Source organism: Leptonotus elevatus, chromosome 19 (genome assembly GCF_054856555.1).
Source record: "Leptonotus elevatus isolate MCC_2025b chromosome 19, RoL_Lele_1.0, whole genome shotgun sequence".
Lineage (NCBI taxonomy): Eukaryota > Metazoa > Chordata > Actinopteri > Syngnathiformes > Syngnathidae > Leptonotus > Leptonotus elevatus.
In genome coordinates, this window is record NC_141257.1 from 11176385 (window position 1) to 11188977 (window position 12593).

Sequence of the window (12593 nt, forward strand, 5' to 3'; positions counted from 1 at the left end):
TAAAGTAATAATGACAGCAGATTTGTATTTCAGCTCCATACTTTATTAAATAATCCACATAGTAAACATTGTCATCATGAAAAAGAAAAACAAATGCATGTTTTGTTTTCAAGTTTTCTTGTTGCTATTAGAGTCACACACTTTTAGTGACTTTATGAAAGTTCATTCAAGTTAATGTGCTGCTTTGTGTTAGAGAAAGGTAACCATGGGAACCCAGAGCGACTCAGCTGGAAGGGGAGATTGAAATTTGACAGTTATATTATATTATATTTTATCTGCCCACTGTTGCCCCATGTGCCGCCATAGACGATTGTGAAACAATCTGTGTACGCAGGCTGCCTGGAGCTGCCTGAGACAAACACCACCGAGTACAATGGCCATCTTTGTGTCACCATCTGCTGCATTGATGGGAAAATCCATTGATCAATTTGCTAACAACGTGGGCCAGAGAGGTTTGCAACATAAAACATAATGATAAAAATCTCAATTTCAAGTCATGTGAGGTTGTTAAAAGTAATCATTTTGCCAGAAGAAATCACATGCTTTTCTATTTTATGAGCTGTAACAAATAAGTGTAAAATATTTTTGTTTCCAGTGTTTCAAAGCATGTTGCCACTTAAAAGTCAGAATAGATGTTGACAATATGCTTATTAAAAACCGTAAAAAAAAAAAAGACCAACAAATGCTATTAAAACAAGAATTCATTATGTATAAAAAGGAAAACATGAACAGGTAATAAAAAATACAGTACATTTCTAAACTACCAGCCAGCATGCGTTCTACGACACAACACTATTACTTTATCCTATTTTTTTGTCTTTGAACTTGATATTTTTATTGTATTTTTTTTTAACACACATCATATTTACATCAGTCACCATGTTAAGGCGATCATGCTAACCTGCAGCAGCACCAGCCAATAATTTAACACAACTCACAGAGCTGTGACAACTCAACACTTATTCATATTTTCTATTCTGTCTTCACTGGTGTTTTAGGAACTAGTTCCATTGTGACGTAAGTTACTAGGCGCTAGTTAGCATAGCATTTCCATGGTAGCGCCCATGTAAACTAGCATTATGCTAACGCTAATTCCTAAACACGAGTGAAGAGTAAGACAGAATATTTTCCTTATAACACCTTCAGTTAAAAGTAGAAATGGTTTCAATTAATATAGTTTGAATATTTCCTCCATTAGAAAACCAATTGTGACCAGTTTTGTGACCATTATTATTGATATCCTAGCTCTACTATTTTGGTTGAAATGGTTTTATTGGCGAATAGGATTTTTATTATTGATCATTTTCTGCCCCATCAAAATCCAAGTCCAATTTCTTTCAAAATAAAAGGAAAAATATGACAAAGCCAAATACTTTATGAATACCTCTAACACAATTTACAGTCTTATAACACTGACTGGTGTTAATTGCCAGCCAGAATATTATGCAATTTAACATTGCAGTTGGCCATGGAATGACCCACTTTGGATGTTAACTGTACTGTATGTGCACGAGAGACTCTTCATTGCTATTGTTTTTTTGTTTTGTTTTGTTTTGGTCTCTGTATCTCATCAATTTGCCAAAGTCATCTCCACAGACACAAATTTCAGTTCCAAGCAACCACAAAGCTGTCATGATGCCACAGAGATACCACAGGCATCGTGTGCTTGCCGTCCCACAGGTAGATCTCAAAGGAGGCCTTTGATTGGATGAAGTGAATTAGAGCTCCAGCTGCGATGCCAGTTAATTGGCTTGGAAGCTGCTCCGCTCCGAGGAACGATTGGAGGAGCAGCTGCAGGATCCAGCTCGGGTACTGATTGGACAGAGGTACTAAAGAGAGGACAGTTGCCATTTTGTTCAAATCAGGGATGTTTGATAACACTTTTTTCCCCTAGACCGATACCAGTACAAGTAGTCTTGAGTATAAACCGATACTAAGTACTGATACCACTAGGAGTTTTGATACAAAAAAAATTTCAACCCACAAAAAAAGCATTTGACAGGTCATATTGAAGATATAGCATATATAATTTTCCTTAAAATTGCTTGACATTAACAGCAATTTTCTATTCTAAATACTAGTTCCTGATCGTAAAACGGCCACAAGAGTACCGATACCTGTATTCTTTTGTGTTGGCAAACCCAGGTCCAGAAAGTAAAAACCTTGTCACAGTTTGGCTTTAGCCCCTACCTAGCAGGTAACTGAGCACATGGGGAGCTAGCTAGGGTGCTCGCTAGCTAGTAGGGCAGGGTTTTTACTTTCTAGACTTGGATTTGCCACTTCTGCTGGCTCCAAAAAAGGATGTGAGCGTGGCTCACTAACGAATCAAATCCTGCACCTAGAACAAGCGAGGGAAGTCAATTAGGATAATTAAAGAAGTCACACTGAAAATTGGCGATATAACCTTTTAAGTTTGTCCTACGCTCTCATTAAATAAAAACAAATATGAAAAGACCTCGTGCCAACAATTCTGCTCTTCCTCGTCCTGACGATAGCTGGCTGGGTTGGGGCGTCAAATCTAATGAACAGCTGAGTGTGTGCGAGGCGACACACAAGTGTCCTTGTCAAAGCCGCGCAAGCGAGGGGGTGCAGAAGCAACAATGAGCCCAAAATGGCTGCCATTTGAAGACCGAGAAAAGGCGCCTCTCTCTCTGCTTGTGAATCACGCATTCACTCGTATCTGCTTGACTGGTGTGACTCATGCGAGCCCCCTCGGGCGTGCGCAGAGGCGGGCGGGCGGGCGGGCGGGCGGGCTTGACTCCAGCGGGGCTTGGAATAGGCAGTTTTGGGCCGATGCTGCCTTCACTTTGTTAGACGAGGATTTTGAAGGCTGAGCCGGGGGTCAAAAACTGCAGCGCTAGTGTGACATCAAAATCTCAGTGAATTCCGAACTGTATTTCCCCCTCTCATCTCGTCATCCCTCGCTCCCTCTCTATCTGATTGGGCCGGAGGATTAATGCTGGATTACCCACTGAGGGGATGTGCGCCGCAATGTTTGGTTATGTGTGTTAAGGTCAAATTTTGTATCTTGTCATATGACTTTGGGGGAGCGGCAATGTCTGAGTGGAAAACAGTATTGTGTATAAATAGTAGGTCACCGCCTAGCTCTGTCAGCACTTAGTGTTTTAACCATCAATAGGATTCTGCAAAAATATATATTTTTTAATAAAACTTTTAGTACGATCTGAATAAAAGTGTATCTCACTATTTTAGTCAGAGGATGAATATGGACTGGCGTAAACATTTTTGACTAGCAAATACGTTCAAACTTATTTAAATATATTCAAACGTATACAATTTATATCATATAATAATATAATATTTATATAATAATAATATGCATATTTGCAAGTACGCTCATACGTGCAATGTTAAAATGTATTCAAATGTACTTGTAGGCTAAATGCTAAAAACTTTTTTTTTAAACACCTGGCCTACATTATAACAATATGTTTGAAAATTACGTAATTAAACATTGTTTATTTGTAATTTTTATGATTTAATATGTCAGCAGTGTATGATTTATTTGTCTTTTTTTTCCCATAATGCCACGGGGTATTGACTTGTTCATATGCATACTTAGTAACCAAGTATTTCCAAGAATGTTTGAACATATTTGCATATCAACTTAGTGAGGGATACTGTACATGATAATTTTTTATAGATCATTTTTTCCTCCATGTTATAGTAATGTAATATTTTGGAAATATATGTAACTACAGTATATCATATTCTACAGTTTCTAGTGTATTTGTGTTTATATGGCTCTCTTCTAAATGATTTTTTCCCCACTTGTATTAACAGTTGACATTTTATAGGTGGCTCAATATTTTTGCAAAGTACAAATTAGTGGATATATATATGAACAACTTTGTAATGTATTTAAAGTTTCAAATAACATTGAAAAAGAGCCATCTAAATTGTATACCAGTGCAGCACGGCCGTGTTTAATATGCACATTAGGGATTAAAGTCAGTAGAGCACAAGTGCCAACGGTTCATCCCAGGGAATAATTCACATTCAGACTAATAGTTTTAAAAGTTTTAAGAAGCCTGTGGATGACGGATGAGAATGCGCTCATTACACGCTGAGCCAAATTCGGGGAACGGTGCACGTGTGTCACGTGTGTCACGCTTTTATACCCAATCAAGATCACATGACGGGGCATTTAAAAGCTCGCCGTCCAGCGCGGTCTGGATTAGCAGCCGGGCTCGGCGGGGGTTATTGAGTGGACAAGAAGGGGCAGAGGTCTTGAGGGACGGGGGCGGGGCTGTCGTAATCGGCTAATCTAATTAATACGCGGGCTGTGGCGGCCTGTCAACAAGAAGCAGGGGAGCACGGGACGGGCTAAACAGCTGATGACCCTGGCGGCTGGCCACGGCAAAACTCGGTCACGCTTCCGCTCACATGCGGCCATGAAACTACTACGACCATGAGAACACTGAAAAGCTCGCTGGTAAATTTGATGCGAGTAAAAATAGGCAACTGTCCCCTCAGGCCAGGTGACCCACAAAAGCCTGAACGCACAATCGCGCGGCGCGGACATGCAGTTGTTCCCTTCAGTCTGGGTCCATTGTCCTACAATATCCAACTGTAGTCCGATGAAACTGTCTGTGCCACATTTTATGATTCAGTCTGATGAAAATGTCAATCCAATCTGCTTGGATCTTTAGGTCACGACCACAGGAAATCCAGAGAGATCGGCGTCCTCCAGTCTGAGCCGCGCGTGTTGATTGATCACATTCAAAGAGAGGATGCTGAGGCAGCTGAGACAACTGGAGCCCGACACATGCTGCGCGAGGTTTGGAGGGACAGGTGGAGCAAATGGCTCCTCAAGTAAAGTAAACGCAAGCAGATTTTCTGGGTAAGCAACACAAATGGGACTCCAATTATTAGCCGCCCGGAGGAGGTTAAGTTTGCATGGTTGATTCAGCAAAAACGGGGCGAGGAAGTTGTGCAATTTTTTTGCTTTTATTTGTTTTTTAAGGGCTGAACGATTAACTATATTCAAATCAATGTGTGTGTGTGTGTATATATATATATATATATATATATATATATATATATATATATATATATATATATATAAATAACTAGAAATGAGCAATTAGAAGAATCGAAAATTGTCATTAATTTCATGCAATTTTAAGAAAAATACCGATGCCAAGCACCAATACCACTACTACTTTTCATACATAAAATTTCCCCCCAATAAAACAATGACAGATCATTTTAAAGAAAGACCTACATATCATCGCTGCTAGATAGAAAAGCACTTATGTCCATTTTTTTCCTTTTTCTTCTTCTTTTTAAATGTTTTTGGGATGAAACTGAATGCAGAATCACAAAAACTTTAAAAAAATTAAAAATGGGGGGGGGGGGATGGACATAAGTGTTTTTCACATAGCAGCGACAATATCCCAATGTAGCATTTTTCATATAGCATAAAATGAATGCCGATTTTTCGATTTGTCTAATTTCAAATTTTGATGCCTTAAAATAAGTCAGTGTATCATACGATACCTGGTATCGGTACTCGCCCATACCTAATATTGGGATGTATAAATCTTCCTTTAAAATAATTAGTCTTTTTTTTTGGGGGGTAAACATTTTATATGTCAAGAGTATTAGTGCCATTGGTCCAAAAAAGCGGTATTCAACATCCCTAATTTAAACAAATGCATGCTATTGTTATGTTCATTTACTACAAAAAATTGTATATTGAATCTCATATTGTCTATTTTAATACAGATTAATTTATTGCTTGGTTGTTTGAAAAAAAAAAAATCTGAAGAGTATCTTGAAAAATTATCGTGTATTGAATCGCAATCAGATTATTTTTCATAATCGTTCAGCCCTGAACATTTCGATCTAAATCTCCAATGTCTATCCATGAATTGGCAACCAACATCAAATATGTCGTAATGAAATAAATACATATGGCAGCAGATCTGTTTGTCCGAAAAAACCCAAGAAGGTTTGTTCGAAACTCCTCTCACCGATCCAGAACTCGACTATAATCTTGCGGAACGCATCCCCCTTCGCTTTTCAGCTCTGCGAACACTTGCGTGAAAAAGTGCGGGTCCGCGTTGATCCGCAGCATCTTGCCGCTGGTGGCGTTGATGATGGCGAGGCATCGGTCCCAGAAGGCATCTTTCCCCGCCTCCACCAGGAACGGCTTGAGCGGATAGGAAATCTCGTTGCCCATGTAGGAGTAGGACAAATAGAGGCACGTGAGCAGGATGGCCTGCAGCTCGTGCTCCGACGCCACCAGGTCGCCGCCCACCACGTCTCGACACAGCATGTAGACGAAGACCACGTTGGCGGGCGTGACGAAGGCCTGGTCCTGCCAGCCCTGCAGCAGGAGCGAGCGATCCACGGCCCTCAGCCACAGAACGGGGTCGGACGGCGACAGGTGCTTCAGGCGGTAGCAGCGACAGCACAGGAACTCGCCCAAGCAGCGCAGCAGCTCGCTTGTGGACGCCTGGACGATGACGCGTTTCGGGGACGTGCTCACCGTCCCCTGCGGAGCTTTCTTCACCGACGAAAGCTGCTGCGGTTTCACGCAGCCGTACCCCTGACCCAGTCCCAGGCCGTACCCCAGCCCCAGGCCCAGTCCCGCCGGGACCTCGTAGCTGGTCAAGTTGGCGCACGACAGAGACTTCCTCACATTCTCGTAGTTGAGATGCAGCACGGGATCCTTTTGGTAAATGTTGATGTTGTTGTTGTTGTTGAGAGGGTCAACGAGGCCAACGGGACCGTTGGGGCCTTTCTTGGAGTTGCCTTTCTTCTTGGTGGAGGCCACCAGTCGTTTCCACGTGAGCACCGGCAGGAAGATGGACTGGCCTCTCTTCAAGCCGCGCTCTTTCTGACTGTTGAGGGATCGGCTGCTCAGGCTCGGGTAGTGGCTTAACGAGCCGGGTCGGTTCTCGTAGTAGCCCGGCTTGCGTGGGCCGGGTGACAGGGACAGTACCGTCCCCATGATGAGGGTGAGGATGAGGATGTCTTCAATGAATGACCGAAAAACTGCAACTCCGAAAAAAACAAAATCAGAATGTGAGCACAGTTTCTGCAATATTTAAGGCACTCAAAGCAAGAAAATCCACAACAATGCATTTCAGCACTTGTCATCCGTTTCAAAGATGCTGATAAGACACAGACGAAATCTTGGGATATTCAGTATTGTGTTGTATTTGTTGAGATAAATAACAGGCATAACAATTGTTGTCACTGTCAACGGATTGTTAAGAATTTGGAAGATTTTCTGGCCTTTAGTGTTGATTAACACTAGAATGTGCACAACTGGAGGCGCTGTTGATTTTTAATGTGACATCATCGGTGATATGTACTGTTAAATAGGGATATAATGATAACGGCAATATCGTGATATCGCAATATTAATTTAAAACTGCCACAATATCGTCGTCGTCATGTCACGATATCAAAAGCAGCACATCTGTTTGAAAAAGTCAGGTTTAATTCCATTTGTGCAGTTTTAGCACCCTCTGGTGGGTAGTTTTTTTGTGTGCAGTTTAATTTTCACAAGGCATGTTTTGGCCCTTCTATGTTTAAAATCCACGCTAATGGTCAGATGAAGGGAAACGTAATATGCTTGCGAAGCCAGTCAATATGTGGAGGAACTCAACTCATTAGCCTCAATATTAAGTGTTATTAGAGATTGTAGGTTGTTTATATGCATTGCTATTATGTACAAAAGCACAATATTGTTTTTTTTTTAGTATGATCTCATTTTTTTTACAATATTGTGAAATCGTGAGCTTCATATCGTGATATCGTATTGTGATGTTTGGATATTGTTACATCCATACTCTATCATAAAATAAAATAAAAAATAAAAATATTCTATCATGGACCAATAACCCAATCCCCCCCCCCCCTCTCTCTCTCACACACACACATTTGGTCAAAAATTCCAACATTATATCATTTAGGGATGGGTAACTACCAATACTATGTATCAGTATTAGGATGATAACTGGCCTTATTTCCAGGTATTGATTTCAAGGCCGATTGTAGAAGTTTTACGATCAGGAACTACAAATTAGAAATGAGCGGAACAGAAATTTGCCATTAATTTCAAGCAATTTTAAGGAAAAAATACTATATTGGGATATATATATTTTTTTAAGTATGTCTTTTTTTTCATATGTTTTTTTGGGGGGGGGGAAACTTATGTATCAAAAGTATTAGTACGGTATTATCGGTGACCACTCACGAGTTAAGTACTTGTACTACTATTGGTCTGGAAAAAGCGGTATTGAATCCCCTAATATCAATAATTTTTTTATTGTATATTATTGTCATATGACGAGTTTATAGTAAGTAGTTATGGTATCATCTCATGTACAGCCTAGAAGGTAGAAGAGTGATACTAATGTATGGCAAAGCTAGACTGATATTTAGTATAATATAGTATTGGTACTATTGTGACATTACCTCTCGTCAAATGAGCACACTGCATTAGAAGACAATATAGCTCATTAGTAAATGATCAGTCTGGCTCTCTCTCTCTCTTTGTCTAAAATGTACGACAAGTTTATATCGGCTTGCCACAAATCAATCAAATCAAAACAGTTTACAACAAAAATAATCAGTTCCATTCCTCAACCAACAATTCAAAGATGCTCACCTGCGAGTATCGTAGACTACACAAAGCCAGTTGTGTCGCAGTCCGCGCAGATGCAAACGCACTATAGTTAATGAAGAGTGTTTTTTTCCCCCACCCCAGCACACAGAGGACAGGCACCAAAGTCACTCTTGTTGAAGCTTTGAGCCGCTCTTCACAGATGCAACAGCGCCTTGGCCATGCGGACGGGATGCGGTTGTCATCCTCTCTGTGCGCCTTAAAGCCACCCGAGATAGACGCGTGGAAATATTGCGATGAAATGTCTTTCCGTAAGCGTCTCCATGTTTGAAGACCTCCACAGTTGTCTGTTGCTTTCACGCATGTCCCATCCGATCTGTGAAAATTCGCTTCCTCCAGATCGGCATCCCCAAACGGAGCGGTGAGGGTCCCACTAGCCCCTCTCCCGGCAGACGGACCTACTGTGCGAGCTCTCGGCAGAGCTCTCGGGCATATTAGTCCGCTCCTTGCAGCCAGTGGGCGCACGCAGCGGCTCGTAGCCCCGCCCCCCGACTCATACCACAGACCAAACTGTACTGAGGTCAGCTGCAGCGCACGCACGGTCAAACCCATAAACTCTAATTTGGTGTTTCCCCAATGGCTGCCGTCCATTTGGCACCTGTACTCGGACTACCTCTTAATACACTAGATTGTAGACACAACCAATGCGATACAAAACGAAGTTGTACCTTCTTTGTTGTAGTTGTCTTGTGTTGTTGAAGACTTAAATGATCATATTGTAATCGTTTTTTTTGTTAAGTACAGGTGTGCACTCCTTGCTAGGGTCAAGGGTTAAAAGCAAGATGGCTGCCTTGAGTTATTTTGTGTGTGAATGAAACACAAACCTGTAAAAACCTGTTCCATTGCCAACTTTTCTCCTTTCGCGATTGTGGTAGGTATTGTTGCACCGCCTAACATAGAAATGCTTCACCATATTTCAATTTAGTCCACGAAATAGGCTATGTCAACAACTTTAAGAAACATCGCGAAAGAACACATCTTGCGTTGTCGACCGTCTCCTACAAAATGGCGGATACGTCGATGATAACGTCGCCCATTGAAACATTGCGATAATTTAGATGGACCACTAGATGGGGACGAAGCTCTCTTTTCTATTCAAATTCTTCTTATTTTTTTTTTTTTATAATTCATAAGTAATTAGAATGGACATTCATGAAATGAAATAATGTTTACTGATGTAAGATGGAATATGTGAAACTGATATTAAGACATACAAACATGCACTAACCAGCTACAATATTAGGTACATAATTTTGTATGTACACAGGCACCGTTGCATGTATCAATAACAAGATGAGTCCAGTACATACGTCAATTGCAAATACATGCTGGCAACTAATCCTTTTATGGGTCAGATAATATTACACAACAGTCTTCTGATAAGTCTGTGTTATACCGTAGGTCAAGTTGCTGCTACGAGGTTGTCAGGTGAAAAAGGAGCAGATGCGTCATGAGGAAAACAAAGTATCAACAAACCAACATTCACAGTTTTGTCTTAAGTGGTTAGATGACGTGAATTTAAGATGAATATCATTTCAGAATGGCCTTGCGACTAACAGTCACAACACGTGCACATTCTAATGTAATCCAGTACTGTATCAAAGCTTCCGCCTTTAAACATAACAATTTACAGTATTTTCAAAAACAACTACAGATTAGATTCTGAAGCTAAAATTAAAAATGTTTTAGTAATTAGTTCATTCCTCTTGACAGTAGCGCAGTTGTATGAGAACCGCATGAGATGGGAAGGGGGCAATAAAACCTTGCATCTTGTTTTCCCAGGGGGGGCAGAACTGTAGGAAGCTCAAGAAAAAAAACACAGCAATCAAGTCGTGATGAGGCAGCGGTGATAAGAAGAGTATGTGGGCAGCCCAAAAGCAACGTAAACAGATTTTACAGACAACTAATGGATGTTAAGTTGACAGGTCTGCTGCGAAATAGACAAAAACTCAAAACCGAATCAAAGTGGGGCGAAAACACGTATTATTCAAAACAGCCGAATCATCAGTGTTGTTTGTTCTTTTCTTATACTTTATAGATTGCAAACGTTTAAGCCTGTGTGAAGTCAAATCAGCAGTAGCACACACGCCCAATGCATCACATTACTCGATTTGTACTTTCTCTACCTACACACGCACACACACACGCACACACACACGCACACACACACGCACACACACAGCTGCAGGACTCTACATCTCCTGCCCAGCTGACCCGGATACACTGACTGCTATGAAAAGAACTGTTGTTATCCACTAATGAAGGATACACACACGCACTCATGCACGAGCCAAACGAGTAAAGTCTCGTGATGCTTTTTGTCATCTAATTACCAATTAAATGTTTAATAATAACAGACCAGAAATTAGGATGAGTGTGTGATTTAGATGCCAGAGTAATTTCATCAAAATTAAAAAATTACATTTTCTTTGCCAAATATTGTTTTGACCATTTCATTTTTCATGTGGCCTAGTTCCTTGCTCTACATTACAACCATTAAAATACAAATATGGTGAGTGGAATCCATCAGCTTTGCGTCATTTTATGTCTGCAATCATGTCACAGAAGCACACAAGCATGATGTCCAGTGTTCTACTTTCTACTTACCTACCTACATGCACATTATCTTCATTGTAAACACATATGTGAGTACGCCAAAACCGTCTCCCTCAAGTGAACACTTAACAGCATTTGAAGCTTTCAGCTCTCAAACAAAATGTCCCGTTCATTTTTCTTCCCTTTCACTATTTCTGTTTATTGACAGAGGCAGAACATGAACATGAAGTCATCCTCAGTTCCCGGAACAAACAAAGCCAGAGAAAGAAAAAAAAAAAAGACACGAAAATGATTCAGCATCACAAGGACGCATCAAAGCCAGATGATCAGAAGGAGTGGAAGGGATGGAGACCCGAGGGCTTCAAGGTGAGGAGAATAAATTGAGGTTGGGGAAGTCAGGCGGGTTCACAAAGTGACATGTCTGCCCGGCCAGACTCATCTGTCTCTCTAATCTCCTTTTTAAGATGTGTGAAAAGCAGCGAAATTCAAGCAATTGGCTATCAAAACAAGTGCACTAGTTGACATCTGTGTGCTACTAGTAAAGTGATAGACATTAACTAGTATATGATATTACTAATAGTACGAGTGCAGTGTGGAAATATGTCACACATTGCGCAGTTGTTCAACTAGTATGCTGAGAAGACAGCTTTATTTATACAGCACATTTAAAAAGTACAACATTTGACTGACGACACATCTGTTGGCAATTTAATCTGTTTGTGTGCAGCATAACGTCCAGCTGCTGCTTCACCGCGTTTACTTTGAATTCGAGGCTCCACTAATTGAGCCGAGTCTGCAGACCTCAGAGCCCTGCTGGGTTTATATTTCATTAGAACTTCTTTAATGTCATGTACTAGTGAGGACGAAGAACCACAGTCAATCATGAACTTAAGATCAATAAGAAAGTCATATTTGTGTGCTAAACATTTCGAGGCCGTTGTGTGTGTTGGGGAAATCAACAAGACGGAGTTGCTGTTTGCCCCAGTTTCACATTCGAGTTCACAGATCAGGCACATGAAATAAATAAATAAATAAAATCCCACAGTTTGTAAATACACAATGATCATGTTTGTTTGACAAACAAAGCAATATTAAATGATGACGAATGACACTGGCGCCCTCATCACTTTGGGCCCTACCACATCAATGCTTCGAATTCAAAGTATCGTAGTTTTATTCTTGGAAGTGGTGGGCAGCCTGACCTACATTTACAAGCAACATTTTCATATTTGTTCCATGAAATTCGTTTCCCAACAATATCAACAATGGGACGCTGTGTGAAAAGTGACCACTAGATGTCGCTATAAGCATACAATGCAGCTGAAATGCATGCGCCGAAGCACGCGCACTACGGTGGCTCAGAGAGACTACA

The 12593-nt window shown here is 40.8% G+C and overlaps 2 protein-coding genes across 7 annotated transcripts in view; one reads left to right on the forward strand and one right to left on the reverse strand.

The window, feature by feature from the left end:
- myo1g (myosin IG) overlaps positions 1-7880 on the forward strand; it is a 48603-nt gene extending 40723 nt beyond the window's left edge. For 3 of the 5 annotated variants that reach the window (XM_086062203.1, XM_086062202.1, XM_086062199.1), the window contains 3 exons: positions 335-452; positions 1681-1826; positions 4674-7880. The gene's annotated coding sequence lies outside the window, so the exon portion shown is untranslated. The remainder of the gene's footprint in view (positions 1-334; positions 453-1680; positions 1827-4673) is intronic. The other 2 variants (XM_086062200.1, XM_086062201.1) reach the window with 2 other exon arrangements.
- On the reverse strand, positions 22-9077 carry LOC147157947 (cyclin-dependent kinase 5 activator 1). 2 transcript variants are annotated; one of them, XR_015091131.1, is made up of 3 exons: positions 8651-9077; positions 2118-7026; positions 22-1812 (listed from the first exon to the last, which is right to left on the reverse strand). XR_015091131.1 is itself a non-coding variant. In XM_086062205.1 (2 exons), the coding sequence occupies exon 2, from the start codon at positions 6980-6982 to the stop codon at positions 5996-5998; it is 987 nt and encodes a 328-aa protein (XP_085918331.1). In that variant the 5' UTR covers positions 6983-7026; positions 8651-9077; the 3' UTR covers positions 22-5995. The 2 variants fall into 2 exon arrangements, 1 of the variants encoding a protein (XP_085918331.1); XM_086062205.1 differs by having other exon boundaries at positions 22-7026.
- Between the last annotated feature and the right edge of the window lie 3516 nt (positions 9078-12593).

Coding starts and splice junctions, on each gene's coding strand:
- LOC147157947 (XM_086062205.1), bottom strand. CDS start 6,982: ATGGGGACGGTACTGTCCCTGTCACCCGGCCCACGCAAGCCGGGCTAC.